Here is a 20,811-nt window from a genome sequence, read left to right on the forward strand (position 1 = left end):
CTGAAGATGACACTTAGTCCAGTTCAAGAGATTCAGTTAAAAGCCAACTTTTATAAATAACAACACAGGTAGAGATAATACCTTGTTTTGTACAAGTTGCTGTGAAGAATTAAGAGAACAGCAGAAAACCAGTGTATGAATAGATAAACTGTTCCTTCTGAAAACCAATACAAAAGTCCATGGCTGTCCAGAAAGACAAGAGCAAGAAAATTCAGAAAAAAGCTGAGTGGAATAGTTCTAAATTCTCACATACTATTTCTACATAGAAGTTAATCTTAACAGCAAAAAAATCTTCTGAATATCCTACAGCCTAACTTGCTCTGCTTGCAAACATTGTTCAATGTCATAAGCATGTCAAAAACATATTTTCATTTTTAATTATTAAGTTTTTAAAAACTTTTAATTACTAGCAGTATGATCTCAAAAACTACAAAACTAAAATTAGGGTAATACAGCTTACATTCTTTATTAATCCTCAAAATAAATACGCTTTTTTCTGTAAAAAGGGAGAAAAATACCTTCAAGTGTCTTAAAAGGCCAATGTGGCTTAGATCTTCTGTTCTGTCAAGAGTCAGCTAGCAACACACTGAATCATTCTGAACTAGCAGAAACATAACAAGAACCTGATGGTAAAGGGATGACTAAAAGACATCCTGATTTAACCTCTGTTCTTTGCAACACCACAGTGACAGTGACTGAATTTGCCTGTTTGGCACCATTTGAAGCATCTCATTTCTTCAAAAGTGCATGGGGAATGCCAATAGCCCCACATCACAGCAACAGAGAAAAGACCATAAGCAATAGTTGGAATTTGACTCGCTCTTTCCACTGAGTTCTTCCAATGCATTTTTAATTTCATCTAATACACTTTCTGCTATGGATCATGGTAGCTGTCCTCCTGCCCCACAACTCAAAACAAAAGAAGGAGGTAAATTCTAAAAGGCCCATGGCTAAATACTACAGCTACTGAATGCAGAACAAGGACAGTATTAGATGTATTAGATGCTGGTTTACAAAACAGATATATTAGATGCTGGTTTACAAAACAGATATAAGAGGCTGTTGTAGAAAGACTACGGCCTCACTCTTGATGGACTGGCCTGAGGATTGTTGCTGCAGAACCTTCACCGTGCAAGTGGAATTCTAAAACAAATCCCTAGTACTTCTAAGTTCTATTACAGAAAAGTAATCTCGTAAGAAATAAAATACACTTGACATTAAAGCATAGTTTTGACTTTTTTTTTTTCTTTATAATTCTTACAGCTCCATCAGAAATACAGATCGATCAACTACTTCAGTTATTTTTTTAAAGTGTACCTGCAGCCTTGATTTTATGCCCAAATAAACTAAGTATCTTCATCTAGTAAAAGTTAAATGTTGCTTAACTACATCTGACTGTATATGGTAACAACCTTTCCTATCCAAATTACCTGTATTACTTTCAGACAAAGAAGAATTACATCCTATTTACTGAAAACTTCATTCTATGCTAATTCATAATTTGGAGACATATACTAATCAAGCAACTTCTCACCTGAAAACTGCTAGCTCCTGATCATTTTGTAAGTTTCTCTTAGCAAAGGTAGCTAAGAGAGGTAGCTTAGCAGAGCTAGCTTTTCAATCTAAATGGGTAGTTTGAACTTGCTGGTTTAAATCCTCCGAATATTCTTTCCCTCTTTCCAGATAGAGTTCACCTTAACTTCTGAAGTATTAAATATCACAAACAGACAAAAATTAACTCTGAGGGAGCTGCTTTCCTTGTTGCTTTCTTTTTAAAATTCAGATACTATTGCTATTTAGAGTTACCATTTAGAGAGAAAAATATTTAAGAAAATAACAGCAGTTTATATTTTTCTCCACTTAAACTAGATTTGTTATGCATTCCCCGTGGCTGAGTTTCTTCTGTGTCTTCAGGCCACTACCTTTAAAAGTTTTTCTCTTCAAGTCTCTTTCGCTCTCATGAGACCAGATGTGATGTTAAAAGAGAAATTAACATCATGGTGCTCACTACAGATATCATATCCTGTACAGTATCACCTTAGAAAATGGGACCTTGATAGCTGAGGAAACAGTCTGTACATATAGCACATACCATTACTTTGTGCTTAACTAGCACTGCTGTGAACATGTTGCACTGATTTAAGAGTTTCACTGAGGCCCTGAAACAAAGGTAGGAAAAGGCAAAGGGAAAACCAAGCAGCGAGACACTGTAGAGATGTTTTCTCCAAAGATGAAGGATCACAGAATAATCTAGATTCAGTGCTACCTCTAAAGTTCACCTGGCCCAACTGTTCACAAAAAAAGGAGCCTTAATGAGATTGCCCAGCACCCTGCTGAGTCTTGAAAACCACTGTGATGGGGACTATAAGGAGACTGTTCTAATGACTGACTGCATAAGTAAAAATAACAGCTAGTAACTGACTACTTAAATCACAGTAAAAACTTCCTTTTGTACATAAACCTTCCCAATGCAACATGTACATGTTGGCCCTTGTTTTCTCCTCCTGAAAAGACAGCTTTCATCTTTGTAGCTGTCTTTTTAGTACTGGAACACTGTGATGAGGTCCCCCAAGCCTTCTTCGGGGAAACACCTTCACTTTTCCCTCACAAACCAAGTTCTCCAGCCCTTTGATCATCTTTGTGACCCTCTTTTAGAACTCTCCTGGAATTGCAGGAACAAGAACTGGACACCTCCCAAGAGATGTGGTCTTACCAGTGCTGAGTGGAATGACCACACCTCCAACTCTGCTACTGACCCCTCTGTAGATGTAGCCTAGGATCCAGTCTGCTTTTGCTCTGTGTTTGCTCTGCTGACTCATGTCCACCTTGTTGTCCAGCAGGCCCCTCGGGTCAGCAAAGCTGCTCCCAACCTCACAGATCCCAGCCTGTACCGCGCTCTTCGGTTGTGTCATCCCAGGTGTAAGACACTGCACTTGACTTTGTTAAACATCACACTGTTCTTGCTTGCCCACTCTTCCAGCCTGTCCACGTCTTTCTGTAGGATGTCTCTTCCTCCCAAAGGGTTCTCCTCACTACTCAGTGTCATCAGCAAATTTACTGAGGGTACTTTCAATGCCACCATCCAGGTCATGCAGGAAGATATTGGACAGCATTAGGCCCAGCATCCATCCTGGAAGACCCACTTGTGACAGGTCGCAAGCCTCAGTAAAACCCACTGACTACCACAAGCTGAGACATATTTTTTAAATAGTATATATTTGATGTCACACCAAAATTAATTCAGCTCTATATTAGCAAACTTTAGTTAGATTATTCCTTGCGCAATTTTGGTGTCACCATTCAGTATACAGAAATATTCTCAACACCATTTCCTTCTAACAAAATCTAGAGTAGAAAATTATAATTGCACAGTACTGAAAACAGACACTCCTATCAATTTTTCTGAAGCTTAGAGTACTTCAACTGAATTTACAGGTTTTTTTTATTTTAAAGGAAAATTAATGTCATGATTTCATATTTTTCATCACATATAGTATGTATACATGTATATAAAAGTCTGTTAAGGTACTGAGCATTAATTTCTTTTAATCCAATTAATTTATTTAATTATAATCTTGAGTGATTAATGAAGCTTTTTCACAGAAAGCCTTTCCTGGAAATGTGTTGAGCATGCCTTCAGACTTGAAAAGCAAGCAAGAATTGCATATGAATTTATTAAGGTACAAAACCACTACCTACTCAGTATGTAAGGCTAACAAGAAGGCAAATTATTTCAGAGACCAGTAAACTTTATTTATTACAATCCTCAAACTGCTTAGGTCAATGGAACAGTTTAGTGATCTTCCCCCTTTCCTCCAGCAATTACACCACTGGAAACAGTCTCCTGTTTTATTACTGAGCATTATCAGCTGAGCATTGGACACTACAGTTAAAGTGCAACTTAAAATGCACATATCTTCATTTTAACAGCTTCACATATATGCACAACACAATTCAAACAGCCACCACTGATATTTTTCTATTGAAAGCATCAAATTTCATTAAGCTCCTCCTTGTATACAATTTTTCCCCTAAAAATACATTAATTCTCTACCACACATTTAATGCAAAGAGAGTGATGAACATGATACTAAAAAAAGCTAATATATTGTAAAAATTTACTTATTATATTGAAGCACAGCAAGTTTTAGGTTCATGTACTAATATGTATTAGCATGCAGAGAAACTCATTTTCTTTACTTAAAAATAGTATTTTGCAGTCATAAGCCCATGTCCACGGATTCCCTCAGTTTTCCCTACTTGTCTGTGGGAACATCTGGAACTTAAGAAAAATACAGCTCTAACTCAGAAGGATAAGCCTCTCAATGATTTTTTTAACGATTTTGGGAATCAAGAGAGGTTCCAGCTAACCAGAAGCCGTTAAACATTGTCCCAGTTTAAGAAGGGAAAGAAAGATGACCCTGGAAACTACAGGCCTGTCAATGTCACTTCAATGACTATTACGGAAAAGCTTACCTGGAGAGGTATTGAAAAACACCTGAAGGATAATGCAATCATCAGTCACAATAAGTATGGGTTCCTGAGGGGAATCTGTCTTGCTTGACAGATTTAATTCCCTCTTATGACAAGGCTAACCCACCGAGGTATCAAAGGAAGCCAGAAGATCTAATCTTTCAGGATTTCAGTACAGCTTTCAGTACTGTCTCACAGAGTCCTACTGGACCAAAAATGTCCAGCATTCAGCTGGATAAACACACCATGGGATGGGCAAGCAACTTGCTCATGGGTCAGGCGCAAAGGGCTGTAGCGAATGGGGTGACATCAGACTGCTGACCTGCCACTAGCAGGGTTCTGCAGGGCTCTATCCCCCCACAGGGCCTTGTGTTTCATCAATATATTCATAAATCACTTAGAATTCCTTCCAGTCCTTCATTCAAGTAATTCTGCCAGTGATCCTAAATTGGGAAAAGCTGTTCACTCTCTCGAAGGCAGGGAGGCCCTGAAGAGAGATATCAACAAATCTGAGAGTTTGGCAACCACCATCTATATGAAGTTTAACAAAATACAAGTGCTGGATTCTGCACCTGGGATGGGGCAACCCCGGATGTACATACAGACCGGAACGAGAGGCTGGAAAGCAGCACCCATGGGAGGGGACCTGGGGGTCCAAGTTGAATCTGAGTCAGCAGTGCCCTGGCAGCCAGGAGGGGCAGCTGTGTCCTGGGTGCATCAGGCACAGCATGGCCAGCTGGGCAAGGAAGAAGATTGTCCTGCTCTGCTCTGGGGCAGCTTCACCTCGAGTGCTGGGTGCCACAAAATTAGAAAGATACAAATCTTTCAGAGAGTGACCAAATGAAGGCCACAAAGGTGGTTGAGGGCTTTAGGAGGAGCGGCTGTGATCACTTGGTTTGTTCAGCGTGGAGAAGAGGAGACTGAGGAAAGACCTCACTGCAGCCTACAATATCCTCCTGAAAGGAAGTGGAGGGGCAGACACTGATGTCTCAGGTCATCAGTGACAGGACCCAAGAGAACGGCATGAAGCTGTGTCAGGGGAAGTTTAAGTTAGGTTCCTCAACCAGAGGGTGGTTAGGCACTGGAACAGGCTCCCCAGGGGACTGGCCACACCACCAACCCTGACAGTTCAAGAAGCATTCTGACAACGCCCTAAGGCACATGGTGTGCTCCTTGGGGTTTGTAAAATGTGCAAGGTCAGGATGATCCTTGTGGGTCCATTCCAATTCCGTATTTCTGTGATTCCACGAAAATAATTAAAAATTTGAACACAATGGATTATATTCAAACAGCAGCATTGAAGAAACAATGTTAAACAGACTCACACCTGCCTTTTGACTTTAAGTCTTGCTGTAGAGGTTTCTGTTGACCATTCAGTTTGACACATGTCCTTGTAGCTTGACGTCTGCTTTTTGAGTATCTGATGGTACTCCCAGTGAAATTTCCCTATCCCTTAAAAGGAGTACAAAAAGTAACTTGCCTCCACACCATCAAACCCACAAATTGTGGGGGCTGGGGGAACCACTTCCTTATTTTAGATGCAAGAAACAGAAATACAAAACAGTCTCACAAAAAGACTGAAGAAATCAGGAAACTCTAACTTAAGGCACATTAGGCCAAACAAACAATTCCAACACCAAAATCATCTTTCATTACCATCTTACTAATTTCTCTGCCTGTTTTCCAAACCTCATATTTGTATAATTATTTTTCAGACAGACAACACTTCCTTCTCCATGAAGGGCATTTTTTTCGTTCTTGTACCCTACCCTTGCCACACTATAAACGTAATCTGTTGTGTTCTGCAGCTAAAAATACTTGAAAGTATAGAAGGATGTATCACATTATCAAGGATACTGCGCTGATGCTTCCTATTCATTGATATTTTATTTTCTAAGGCAAGAGGATTGGCACACCAATTTTCATTTCACCTCCTGTCTTTTCAAGAGATATTTGAGTGGTGCTTAAACAAGAGGAAGTATTTAAATTGAATGATTGACTTTCCACAACCTCAATATCAAAAGGATAAAGTTATTTTTTATAACTGTCAAGAATTAAGTAATTTATGGTAGGTAAATACCCATTGCACAAATTTAAGAATTAACTGAAGACTATAAACTGACAGGACTGACATTACTGACAAAATAATTTTTGTCGACTGCCCCATTAGTTGCTTCTCCTTTTTGTATTAGAACATGATTATTGGTTTTACTTCTACTGCAAAAGTGAAACAGAAATTATCTGAAGACTGAAGAACATAAAATCATGACAATAGACACCACCCTTCTGGATTTAAAAATCAGGTGATTCTTGTATTTTGCAGAGAGGAGGACACCGGTATCTTGCCCAAGTTAATCAGGTGCTCTTATGGGTAGCACTGCTTCAGTCCTCTTCTGGATGCAGAAAGGGAGCTTAACAAATAAACCAGCTCATTTCTGTGAGCTGCACTTCATTATACCTGAAAGGCATTTGTTTATCATGATGAAATTCAAGGGAAGCAAGATCTACAGACAATTATCTAATGTTAAGCACAAACTTTAACTAAGTTGCAAATTACTTGTTAAAGTTTGCATCTTTCTCCATTTTTATGAAAGAGGTTATGTTGATTCCAACTACCCTAACCAAAAAAAAAAAAATTATTTTTTGTAAAAACACCATATTACATTTTAAAGTAATTCTTTAAAACATTATGACCCTATTTCCTTTTTTTTCCTCTTTTGCTAATCCATCAGCTCAGAAGACTTGTTCTTAAATTACATGTAAGAGGAATTATCAGTCAGAAGAAAGCTTAGGATTTCAACTTGTTTCTACAATACACCTTTGCAGAACATTGTTATTTCCCCCCACAAAATATGAGTAATGCAGCACCACTGTAAGGTAAGTTTTTCGATGTTGAAATATACAAGAAAGAAAGCAAAAGATGTCCTGCTTTGGTAGAGTTAGTCAGCCTCTCACAAGATAGCCAGATTTGAATGAAAACCTTCAGCTGCCTATTCTGGTTGAATCTCACACTGAAAAATAGGGCTCCTACTTACAGGGCATCAGAAACTTTGAAAGAAGCTTCCCAACCTGCAAATAAATGGGTTTGATCAACCTTTTATTTTATTCCTGACCATATCAATGAGTCCATCAAACTGCAATGAAACAGGGTACATATAAAGAAAAAAAAGATTCCTTTTTCTCTCCCCTAGAATTCATGGTTCTCAGACCCTTCTTTTCCATTAACTCACCAAGAACTATGACAGAAACTATTCTTTAGATGAAGGTGAAGTTAATCTGACTCCTTTTCTTTGCCAGGGGCTCAAAGAAGAGATGACCAAAGAGAATAACAATGCAGCCGTCCCAACTATTCCCTGATGCCAGACAAAATCAACTGTACAGAAGGCAGAAAGTGACAAAGGAGTTGTCTACAGTCTCTGCAATCCCAGACCCAAAGCAGCTCCTGCAGCACCAGTGTCTAACACCCCAATTTTACCTCTAAATGGCATCTGCTTAAATCCCAAGTCCAAACTACTAATGGTATGTATACATTCTGTTCAGAAGGACAAAAGCTTTCTTATCAAAGCCGGAAGGCATTTGAGGACAGAAAAGAAACAAAAGGAAAACACTTCAAAGATTACTCTGACCTTACAGTCATCAAGAATTAGAGCAAGAGAGACTTTTAGTCCTGTCCTTACTCCAATCCAATGCCACGCAGAATGAGTGAACAGCTCTGACCTTGCAAACTATGTGATACAAGACCTTTGTGTTACAACTTAATTCTTTAGAGAAACAACCCAGAATTCTCCTAGACACGGTTTTCTTAAGAAGACTCTTCATAGTTTGATTCAGAACCACACTGTGACTAGCTCTGATGATTTCTCTAACTACCTGATTTTACCTGATTTTCCAAACACTTTAACGTCATGCTACTTCCAAAAACCCTATGCACAAAACAGTTTGTGGAGAAGAGAAAGGCTAAAAATAGCCACAGGCATTTTAGTAAAAGACAGAAGACAAAAGCTCTTCCAGGAAACCTACAGATTTATTTACTACAGAGAAAGCCTAGCTCTTTAATGACATGTCCAATTATAAATGCAGTATATTGAAAAAAAAACCAAACCAAAACAACCAACCAACAAACCCATTGCTCAAACAAAAAGCAACCTAATAAAATACACAATTACATCAATTGTTCAGCTTTCACTCACAGGTCCTCGTTGGCATTTTTTTATTCATCACCATCTCTGCTCCAAAAATGTTGGCAACAACAGGCCCTCTTTCAAAAGCCATGGTGATTGTTACCAGCACTAGCAGAGCAAAAACTTCAATTCCTAGTGAGTCTTCCACTTGGCTGGCACCACTTCTGGCCTTGAATTTCCACAAAAGAAGATACATAGCATGTAACAGCAGGTTTGAATGGTCCCAGGACCACCAAAAACTGTATCATTGTTATGCTGACAATTGTTTGTTTAATTGTCAATGAACTTAATAGTAAATTAAGTTGAAGGAGGAGGACAGCTACCCACAGAAGATGTATTAAAGCAATAAACAAACCATTGCTGAAGTGGCAGAACCACCTTCCCTCTTTGAAAAGGGAGAATAAATTCTCTCAGCTCAATGCTGATGGGATTCTCTGCATGCCTAAAATCAAAGCTACTTTCTAAGAGATTAGTATAAAAACACATTTGTATAATCAGATTTCATAACAAAGAAGGGAATTCTATGATTCCACCTCTAACACTGACAGCAGTGCAGAGTATCAACATAAAGTTGTGAGGCATCAGTATTACCTCTATTTTCAAACACAGCTTCGTGTCCTGCCTGGTACTATTCACACAACCTAGCATCTGCAAAAAGCACAAGCCAAGTATAACCAGTGCTCACTCACTGATTGTCCTACCCTCACCTCACTCCTCCCTGAAGAATCTTCCCCATGCACTCCTACTTTGTTACCTCCTGGTTGGAGAGGTTTCCTCCCCTCCTAAATACTTAACAGAGTCTCTGGACACTCGTGGTCAAATGAGCTCCCAGATCTCAACGGTGGAATTAACATTCTGGACTGTCATCCATACTCTAGGAAGCTGGTGTTTGTTGTACTGACACCTTATACTTCAGCTTCTCTGAAGTCAAAGTTTGAAGCTGAAGTCTCTCCTCTGAAGACTCTGCCTGAAAACTCCACGGGCAGAGTGGAGTCTCACCAGTCTCTCAGGGACAGGTTCCCGTCACATCAGTTTCTAAAAGTCTTTCACATCTCCAGAACAACAACAAGTTCTACCCAGCATCCCACACTGCCTGTCATGAGGAAAATGATCCATGTACACAGATACAGAAAACACAAGGCTACATAATCATGAAAAACTGAAGTAGCACTCATTGAGTGTACACTGGAGATCACAGCAAGGCATTCACTCTTTTTAGCTCCAACAAAAAAATCCTACATCCGTTTCAACCACAGTCACAAATATGAGCTTATGAATTCACAGCAACTGACTCCTCAGATACAAATCTTTATGCTTAAAATATCTGAATCTACAAATGCCTCCATGCAGAAAATTCCTCTGGTCTTCTGTGGCAAATACCTTAAAAAAAATTATTTGGGCTTGAAATAGATTTACTGAACAAGAAGGCCAGAACTCTGCAAATAAATGCCGAATGACTACTGATGACTTTTCTATTTAGTTTTGGTGAATTTTATTTTCCACTGTGTGAAGCATCAACAGAAAAAGTATTCTTCTGAGAAGTGGAAAATTACAGGTTGCCCAGAGAAGTGGTAGAGTTGTCAAAAGCCTTCTTGGGCAACCTGGTCAAGTCCACCCTATCTGAGCAGAGGGAGCAGGGACCCGCAAGGTTCATTCCAGCCTCTATCATTCTGTGAAAAAAACATAATTTATACTCAACACCATACTACTTTCCCACAATATGTGGTAATAAAAATTAAGAAGGCAGACTTCCAAATCATCATCCAAAGTAACTGATTTAGACAAAAGAAACAAATATCAAACAGTAGCCAGCTGGAGATGAATTCCCAAACTATTGTTCCTTCACACTTTCCCACTGGAAATAACCATTGTGGCCATAACACAAGTTTACTAACCATCTGCTGAAAAATGTAACATCTCCAACCACAAAACAGGAAAAAAATTTCCTAGCTGAAATCTCCAGATGTCAAGAGAAGCTTCTGACTTCCTCTTCTTCAAAAAGCACATTCCAGATGACATGCTTAGTTTTGTGTAGTCAGGGGGTTTTTTTGCCTTTATTTATTTGCTAAAAATTATGCTCAGCCTCCACAGAAACAGTATTTTCATAGCAGTCAGTGACTACACAGGAAAACAGCCATCTTCTATTAATGCATCTTCTATGTAGGCATCTCACATCAAGTTTTCCTCTGAATATATTCATACCTCCTTAGCATTTAATACATCTGAATACAGTGCAGCACCAAGTACTGTGCTGCTTTTAAGAGAAAAAAATATAAAGACACAATCAGTCAATATTTACATAGCTATCAGAATTTGAGGATTTTTTTTTAAGTGAATATTATGACTCATGAAGATCTGTAAGAAAAAACAAGTATGTGCTCCACTTGTGTTCCAGTTCAGTTATAAGCTCCACAGCCCAGAGACACTCAAGCTAGAAACACTTTTAGGTAATTCCAATCCAGAGTCCAAAATAAAGCCTTAGTGTGTACAGTGTTTCCTACAGAGGTTTCCAAGCATTAGGTCTTTGTATCATCTCAGACCATGCAACTGATAAAAAACAAGAAAACTTTCACATGTTTCTGAGTTCTATGAAAGAAACAGAAAAATTAATGCATATAAGAAACATATGAGAAGCTAAAACAAAAAAATCTGCAGTGGGTTTTAATTAGGACCTACTAATAAAGAGATCTTACATACTGTCCCCATGACAGTTTTTACTGTATAAATATTGACAGGGAGTGGCAACCTTTCAGCTAACGAAAGCCAATCCTTTACAAGATTTTGAGTATCAGAATAGACTTTGACCCCTGCTCCGGTCAGAAGCTGGTGCTGATCCTGTTCTGGTTCTCCATTAGCAACATTAGCAGCCAACCCGGCCCAGCAGCTCCTGCTCATCTAGACAGTCTCCAGAGAGCTGGAACTGGATGTACCACAGCACCTTAGACCCTGCTGATGCTGAGCACACTACAGAGACATCTCTACCCTACTGACTGGAGACTTCAGCACAGGCAATCCAATCATCTCAGCACAGCAAAACAACGTGGACAAAAGAAGCTCCAAACCACTTTTCTTCTCAAAGATCCTGTTTCAGTGCTTGTTCAGTCACTGTACAAAGAACCATTTAGGTTGGAAAAGACCTATAAGATCATTGAGTCCAACCATTTCCCCAGCCAAGAGCAATCACTAAACCGTGTGCCCATGTGAAACATCTACATGTCCCTTCCAGGAATGGGGACTCCATCACTGCCCTGGACAGCTTGTTCCAATGCCAATGTTCCAGTGTCACAGGCTTCCTGCTTCACGTGGCTCCCCACTCCCCCTGGTTGCCGTCTGTGCTGTGTGCCTTGGCATTAATTTGAGTGTTAATTTCACCAGATTGCTGAAAAAGCTAGAAGATGGTGTTATTTGCACTTGCTTTAACTGAGCTATAACAGGGTGCTGCCTGTGTAGTGCCTGAAGTTTTACCAATATTGTCTCATCATCCTTCTGGCTTTATTGCTGCTGGAATGACTGGACAAATTAAGGCAAAGACAGAAAAGGTTTCAACCATTCTCCAATTTTGTTCTCAGAAAAGTAAGCTGAGGTTTTCAGTATTTCTATTTGGAACTCCAAATTCTTGATGACAAAGGAGTTTAGATAAATAAAATCAAGAAACATCCACCAAAAAAAAGATTTTAATTACATGGTTTGGGACCTCTTAAATTCAGTATAAACATCCTGTATCAAGGCAAACATCTCAGTGTTCTTTAGTAAAAGACCTTAAAAAGCTTTTTATTTTTATGTATTACTATAGTATGACCTAGGGAATTCTGCTAACAGCAACTGTGAAGCTACCAACATCATCTGCTCACAGGGCTTCTCAGTATTTATCAAGTTCTCAATGAGTGGATCCTGAAGCTATCACTGTCTTCAAAGTCAAAGATTTACAGACCAGCAGGTTGATTTTCAATTTGTCCAACAAACAAATTCCAGGTGTTTCCCTCTTCCTTTCCTCAAGCAACAAAAAAAAAAAAAACTCTGCAGTTTCCAGGGAAAAGGACATTGTTTACAAATATTTTTACTTTGTAAGAGCATTTATAGCTTAGCTGGGTGTTTTATTACTCTTGTTGAAACGTGTCTTAACATCAACTTTCTATTATCTATCCTCATTAAAACTTTTTATGGGAAAAATAAATAATTACATTCCTACACAGCCTCTAGTTTTATATGCAGAAGAACTGGCTAAGTTAACTATTAATTCCTCTGTAAAACCTACCATACACCATGAAACAAATACTAATATTTTGACAGTTCCACATCTCTACTGTTAAATTTCTAAAGGCTAATGTAATACTAAAAAATTCTTAAGAGATGCAACTTAAAATAAGAACCCATCAAGCTACTGTATACTCAAAGCCAACTCAAAATTGCATTTTACCTTTGACTAACATATCAAGATATTTATTTTATCATTAACTTAACATTAATCTTTATATTCCATAATCTGTAGTGATGAGAAGATAATATTAACATTAAATAATATTAATATTAATAATTAACATTAATTATTTTTGCATATACAAAAATTAGATATGGTAATGTGAAGACATGGAATTGTATTTCTGGGTCAGCCAGAAGTCTTATTTTGAATGTAATTACCAAATCACAGAATGGTTTGAGTTAGAAGGGACCTTTAAGGATCATCTAGTATCAACCCCTGCCATGGGTAAGGACAATTTTCCCAAGACCAAGTTGCTCAAAGACCCATCCAATCCAGCCTTGAACACTTACATGGACGGTGTATCCACAACTTCTCTAGGCAAGCTGTTCCAGCACCTCACCACCTTCCCCGTAAAAAACTTCTTCCTCATGTCCAATCTAAATCTATACTCGTTTCAATTTAAAGCTCTTGCTCTGACACTAACAGCCCCCACAAAAAAAGGTCATTCTCCGACAGAAGAGCCAAAAATACAGATAAAAACCCCAAGTCCTTCCCTAAAGGGCTGCTCTCAAACTGTTCAACACCCAGTCTGCAGTGATACTGGTGATTGCCCCAACACAACTGCAGACCTTCCACTTGGATCTAAAGAATGGTAGAAACATGCCCAAAGGGATTTTGTCAGTCACAACACTTTCCCTTACTTTGAATTATCTTCAGACAACTTACAGAATTCTGAAGCTGACAATCTGCATATGTTCATGAAGTTCTGCTTCTTGAATATACATACATACATATATATATATATACACACACACACATATATATATATAAGAAACCTCACTGGCAATCAAGGAAACTTTTCAGATAACAAATTTTTCTACCATTTAATCACTCAGATTTTAAGAGCAGAGTTAGTGTGGTTTCAGTCAATGTGATTTCAACAGCTATTTGGATAGATACCTCTAAAGTAAACGTACTTTCAGCTATTTACTTTTTATTTATTGCTTTTTAAAAAAATTATTATCCAAATCCCTAGCCACAAAGTCTTCAGAAGTGTTCCCTAACATATTTAACAGAAGGAGGAAAATATGTCTAGTAACAGAGATAGATATATATATAGAACTCCAAATCCCAAAGATGAGATCATCTTGCCTTTTCCTATGCAAGACAGATAAACATGAATTAATCTAGCTGATGAAACAGGCCTAGGAAAAAAGATGAATCAAGCTCAGTAGTTATGTATTTTTGGTGCAACAAAAATGGAAACCTCTTCAGAGGAGATAAAACAAGTTTGTGATATGCAGTGCTTACTGCTGTCAGTTAATTTGAAGACAAACTGTTCAACAAATTAAATATTTGACATCTTTGAAGATAAGAACCACCAAAAGTGTGAAGTTTTTAAAATCAACTGTGGAAGTAATTGACTAAGTACCTAAATAATTATAGTAATATAGTTATATATATATATATAAAGAGAATATATATAATAACTCAAGTGCCTGTATAAACCATGAAAATACTCTTTGTGAGTCCTTATCTGAACAGAGAGAGCATCAAAGAACGTTTTCATGAAAAGTTACTAGTTATTTTAGAACCAAAAGCATAGGTGATTTCAGGTCAAAATATCCCACATCTATATACTTATTACACTCCTTAACTCCGCACTCTCCAAAAACTGGAAGCCCATAAACCCTAAGAATTTTCTAAAACACAGGTTCATTCCAAAAATTGTTGCAGAACAATGCTCACTGAATACTGCTTTTCAGTGCTTAAGCTCATGAGACACATAGCTCAAGTTAATAGTTAGTCACTTATACTGGCTTTGGGCCTACTCAGCATCCCCACGGAATTCATCAGGATCTGACCACTGCACACCACACAGCGTGACCACCTCTCTAACACAGCCTTCACAGTGTTATTAGATCTCTTGGGGACTGTAGGATTCGTAGCAACAAATATTTTGAGAAAATGCACTACATGATGCTGTGATACATTGTCTACACTTAACTCAGGCTTGAGCCTCCCCATGCCTCATAAAAAAAAAGAGTTTATCTATTATTCCCCTGCCTAGTACTAAATCAAGTGCATGGAAGCACCAAAGAAACAAATTTAGTTACAGACAGCTGTAACTTAAATTCATTTTCTTCTCTGTTTTTCATTACAGTTGCATAAGAGAAAACAGGAAAAATAAACACATCTCTCTTATGCACTTAAGCTTTATGAACTTCCTTCCTGCAGCATGTAAATTGAAGTTACAAGGCCCTCAGTGAGCCTTTTCCGCCTGCTCTGCTGTCAGCACTCTTCTCCCACACCTTCCTGAAACGGTAACACATCTTCCTTTGTATCAGGCCCCACCCCCACCTTCTTTTCTTAGAGTTCTCACACTACTTCACATATAAATTTAGAATCTTTCTAGCATACAGAACAGAGCTTATGACTTTTACAAAACCCAAAACGGCTACAAAGCTTATTTAAAGGTTATTCCGTGTCTTGCTTGCTCATCTACAAAGAGTACAAACTGATGGGGAAAAAAAATATGAAAAGAAGAAAAATGAAGCGAAGTTAGAGGATAAAACCATCCTAAGAGAAGCCTAGAGCATTGCTGAGACTTTTCTTCATACAGCCAAAAAAAAAAATGTTTCCTGAATCTAAACGAACCCCAGCTTTTTAAACCTACACATATTGAACATCAGATGCTGAAGTGTCTGTGTGTCAGCTATGTCTTTCTACTCAGATATGCTCAGATATGTAACAGTTAGTTATCAGCTTTGCTTAGGAAAGGTCAAAGCACATCAATGCACAACCTTAATCAAAGGTAAAAAATAATTTAAATTTTTAAACTTTTATTAGAAATAATATTTGTGCGTAGTCTGACCAGAAAAATGTGATTTTAGTTTCAAGTGTACTACTTTTAAATCTAAACTCTGTCAAATTTCCCTCTTTAACTAAGACTTGCAGGGAGGGGAATGGGGAGTTAATTTCAGAAGATATTTAAATTCAGATCAATTACACTTACACCTAAGCATTTCTTCCTTAAAAGCATATCCATACAGATTTTAATGAATTTGATATGTAATGTCAACTTGATATGTAATGTATGATTCTTGGGCCAAGAATGATGCTGATGATGTCATGAATGCGATGATGATGTGATGCTGAATGATGTGGTGAATCATCACATTAAGAACTAGCGTAAAATATTTAAGCTGTTTAGAAAACGTTAGGGTACTTAAATTCTTCTATAGAAAAAACCCCAAGAACGAGTGAAACAAAGGCGTAAGTCCAGCCAGCCGAAAGATTGATATATTGGCCAAATACATACATAGTCAGCCTACCAACTGATTTCCTCAGAAGCAGCATTTTCTTTTTTAATTGGTAATAGTTTAAAAGAAATTTCCTAAAAAAATTGTCACTTCAAAGGACCTTAAAATCTGTGATGCAGAAACACGTTCTTAAACTTTCAACAAGCAAGACTGGAAGCATCCCAGCAAGTTCATTCCCAAACTGACTACAGCTTAGCTCCTAATCACAATTAAGATAACTGAAATGGGGCAAATCCTTAAACTGATTATAAGATTAAGGAATACAGTTAAAGATACTACCAACTCCATATCTGATACCTGCCAATTCCAGGTCCCCATAGAACGGCCAGCACTTAAGCACATACTAGCAAAACTGAGCCATGGTTAATGTAAACTCTGGAGTCTTAGCTTATCTATACTTTTGACACCTTTCAATAGAACCTGGCTGTAAAGATGTCTGATTAGTCTCGAGGTACCAAAATTGACACACTATATCCTAAGAAGCAGAGGTCTCCTCATTAGCTGTGGTTCTAAGATGACAGATAGGTAAAGCAGATCAAGAAAAGCAAGTTAACTAAAAGGTACAGTGCTATTTTCCTTTGTGACAGCAGCATCCATAAGGCTCAGCTTTTATCTAGAGATGTAGGTTTGACCTATCAACATTTCAGAACCTTACAAACCTGTAATAAGCTAGAGAATAAACAATACTGTGAACTTGTACAGATTCTTGCATTATTCTCTTAATCTCTCCACTGCCTTATGCTCAAGCAAACTTTCTGCCAAGAACCATGCAGCAGAAAATGAAGAATGACTATTAAGAGCTATCTCCACCCCCACACCTCCCTTCCCTTCCAACCCTAAATGTCAGAGTTCATACAAGGAACAAATTCAATTTATTTGTTCCTTGCTCTTTGACAACAGAAAGCCAGGGAAAAAAAACACTAAAGAACTTCCATTACTTGCTCCAAAGAAAATAAGCCCTCTACTTCAGTGTGAAAGCACAAATTATGCTTTGGTACTATTTAAGGACATCTCTAGGCATATCTAAGGACCCAGATGCATGCCAAACAAATTGGTTGGATTTGGCACGCAGTTTACTGAGGTACTAAGTGAACTAAATGAGAACTAAAAGATTATCCAATTCTGTCAATCATACCAAATGACGTTGGTTAGTTTTATATCAGGAAGTGTTACGGTTTGCTTTCCTACGATGCAGTTATAACACTGACAGCACTGGTGAATCCAGGCACGATCAATTAGGGAAACAACAAGCGAGCAGCCCTCTACCCTAGGCCTAGCACAACCAGCAGCTCAAAACGCATTTAAACCCCTGCCCCCACCTGTAAGGGCTTATTAATCGTGTTGTATGCGACTGTCAGCGCTGCAGCGCTTAACCACAGTATAAGAGGATCTGAGTCTTTAAAAAAGTTGTTGGAGAGAGAACTGGTATCAAAGCTATCTGAAGTCCTGTGCTCACAGAGAAGAGCAGCACTCACGAATTCCGCCTTTGTGGAAAGGCTCCACCGCCCCTGTGACAGCCGGCGAGGCACAGAGCAGTGCGAGAGATGACAAGTGTGAGGCAGGGCTGGGCAGGCGCCTCCCTGGCATGAGCCGCTCTCCCGGCACACGGGCACATTCACGCACCCTCAGCCCAAAGCTGAGTAAACAAAACACCAGTGCGGAGCTGAGCAGGGCGGTGACTCAGCCAGGAGTGCGAGATTCGGTCCCACAGGGTAAGGAATTCGGGGAGACGTGACCGGGGGCCCATCGGCGCTCCCTACTCACCAGCAAGCAGTCCACGTTCACTTCGGACTTGGGGTCCTTCAAAGTCACGTCGATTTTCTCAAATCGAGACTCAAAACTTTCTCCCGACGACATGTTTCCGGAGATAAAAAGTTTCCCTTATTCCAGAGCAATGTAAGGTCAAAAAAATAAAAAGAAAAATTAAAAAAAAAAAAAAACCACAAAACCAGGAACAGGCGAGCACAAAAGAAAAACCACAGCCTGTAGCAGGCTGAGGAAGCGCCTCCTGCGATATCCCTTCAATCACAGAAGTCTCTGGGGCAAGTCCCCGTCAAGGGGGCAGAGAATCCAAGGGGAGCCCGCAGCAGGCGGGGGACGAGGCTGCTTCTCCCCGCGCTCCTCCAGACACGCACGCAGCTTCCAGGGATGCTCACAGCTCCGCAGCAGGAGGTTTCCTCTCCCTCCCTCCTCTGCTCGGGCCCCACCGTCTCAGCATTCCCATCTTCCCAGCCGGGGAAGCCGTCCTGGGATCCAGCGTAGCGGTCCCTCCTCCTCGCCCTGCTGCTGCAGCGCCGGCGGGTCGGTGCCAGGTTCCGGAGCGCGGCTTTCTTTCCGGTGAACCAGAAGAAACAACAGAAGAGGGGAAAACAAAAAACAAACAAACAAAAAAAAAAACAACAAAAAAACCCCAAAAACAAAAAAATAAACAACAAAAAAAAAAACCCACCACGGAAGCCTGCAGGCACACCAACAAGGCAAAAATAGATGGAAAAAATAAAACTTAGGGGAATCCTCTCGACGGCGTGTCTCAGCGCCGTAGGGTCGGTCCGTCCGTGGGCACCAGGCGAGGAAGCGAGGAAGGCACCGTGCGAGTGCCCCCGCGGGCGGCGGACGAGTCACCTCACCGGCGGAACGGCCGCAGCAGCATCTTTCTTCCTCTCTCCTCCTCCTCCTCGCTACCTCCCGCCGCTGGAAACGCCGGTTCAGCCCCACCCTGCGCCTCACGGACGGGACGGCAGCCCGGACCGCCTCAGGACCGATCCGAGGTTGCGACGTGCGAGGGGAGGTGGGAAGGAGGCAGCTTAAGGGGAGGGGAGAGCGTGAGGTCCGGCGGCTGCACGGGAACCTGCGAGAGCCACCAACATGTCCGCCTTCCTGTTTGAACAGTCGGGACGGGCTGCGGGGCGCATGCGCGGGGGGAACAGCTCCGGTACGGGCGGAGACGGCGGCAGGCGGCGCGCGCCTGGGAAGGAATCACAGTCACAGAATCAATTCGGTTGGAAAAGAACTCTGAGACCATCCAGGCCAACACCAACGTGTCAACTAAAGCAGGGCACTGAGTGCCACGTCCAGTCTTTCCTTAACTACCTTTAGGGCCCGTGACTCCACCACGTCCCTGGGGCAGTCCATTCCAATCTAATCACCCTTTCTGTGAAGAAATTCTTCCCAATGTCCAATCTAAACCTCCCCCGGCACAGTTCCAGGCTATGTCCTCTGGTCCTGTCGCTTGTTGCCTGGGAGAAGGTGCCGACCCCCAGCTGGCTACAGCCTCCTTTCAGGTGGTTGTAGAGAGCGATAAAGTCACCCCTGAGCTTCCTTTTCTCCAGGCTAAACACCCCCAGCTCCCTCAGCCGCTCCTCGTGGGACATGCGCTCCAGACCCTTCACCAGCCTCGTTGCGCTGGTGAAGGGAAAAGCGGGAGGGGGCGGGAGGCAGCGCGATCAGCTCGGCCTCGGCCCGGGGCGGGTGTGACAGCCCGGGATCCCTCTTCCGGGAGCCGCTGGCTTTGTGTGCCCGCCCCCGCCCGGCGGTTCCGGCGGGAATTGCGCGCAGCCGAAGAGCTGTGTCCTGCCGGGGAAAGCGCCCCTTCCCTCCGGCTCCCCGTGCCATGGGAGGGGGTGTTGCCGCCGTGTTTCCGCCCCGGCTCCCCGGAGGCGCCTCAGCGCTGCTGGCTCCCGCCGCCTTGGCATGGGCACGGGCCCGGGCCCGGGCACGGAGGGACGGGTGGCAGCGAGGGTCGCCCCTGGAGCTGCTGTGGGCTCCATCCCTGCGGATCTTCTAAACCCAGGCCCTGAGCGACTGTGAGTGGTCCTTAGGGGATCCCTCACTGGAGATATTCCGGAACCATACGGGCGCAGTCCTGGGCAGCGTCCTCTGGGATGATCCTGCTTGAGCGGAGAGATTGGACCAGATCACCACTGTAGTACCTTTCCAACCTGACCCGTTCTGTGATTCTGCGGTTCTGTTCAGTCTGATCTGGAGGACTGAAGAAGCTGGCCTCCAGGGGTTTCAGTGACAGCCACTGCCATGCTGTGTGTCCAGGAGACGCCAGCTTTTGCAGTGCCAGAAGTTTAAAGCATTCTGGTGTATGTCCAGACAAAAGCCATGTGCAAGGTAGCACAACAAACACAGAAAGAATAGATACTGGCACAAAACATGTAATCTGTGCAGCCTGTGGTAGTGTTTCCAATTCAAACCTTACCCTCAGACCACAGCAGTGACCTTTTCTTCTAATAAGGAAACAATCACAGAATCTCTTTGGTTGGAAAAGATCTCTGAGATCATCCAGGCCAACCTCTGACAGAACACCCATCAATTAGAACATGTCACTAAGTGCTACATCCAGTCTTTTCTAGAACACCTCCAGGAATAGTGGTTCCACCATCTCCCTGGGCAGTCCATTCCAATGTTT

At 41.1% G+C, this 20,811-nt stretch overlaps 1 protein-coding gene across 2 annotated transcripts in view; it reads right to left on the reverse strand.

Moving 5' to 3' along the window:
• ROCK1 (Rho associated coiled-coil containing protein kinase 1) overlaps positions 1-18,296 on the reverse strand; it is an 84,665-nt gene extending 66,369 nt beyond the window's left edge. For both annotated transcript variants that reach the window (XM_058832663.1, XM_058832662.1), the window contains exon 1: positions 18,162-18,296. In XM_058832663.1, the coding sequence (XP_058688646.1) occupies positions 18,162-18,254 (93 nt within the window). In that variant the 5' untranslated portion in view covers positions 18,255-18,296. The remainder of the gene's footprint in view (positions 1-18,161) is intronic.
• Between the last annotated feature and the right edge of the window lie 2,515 nt (positions 18,297-20,811).

This window comes from Poecile atricapillus, chromosome 2 (genome assembly GCF_030490865.1).
Source record: "Poecile atricapillus isolate bPoeAtr1 chromosome 2, bPoeAtr1.hap1, whole genome shotgun sequence".
NCBI classification, from domain to species: domain Eukaryota; kingdom Metazoa; phylum Chordata; class Aves; order Passeriformes; family Paridae; genus Poecile; species Poecile atricapillus.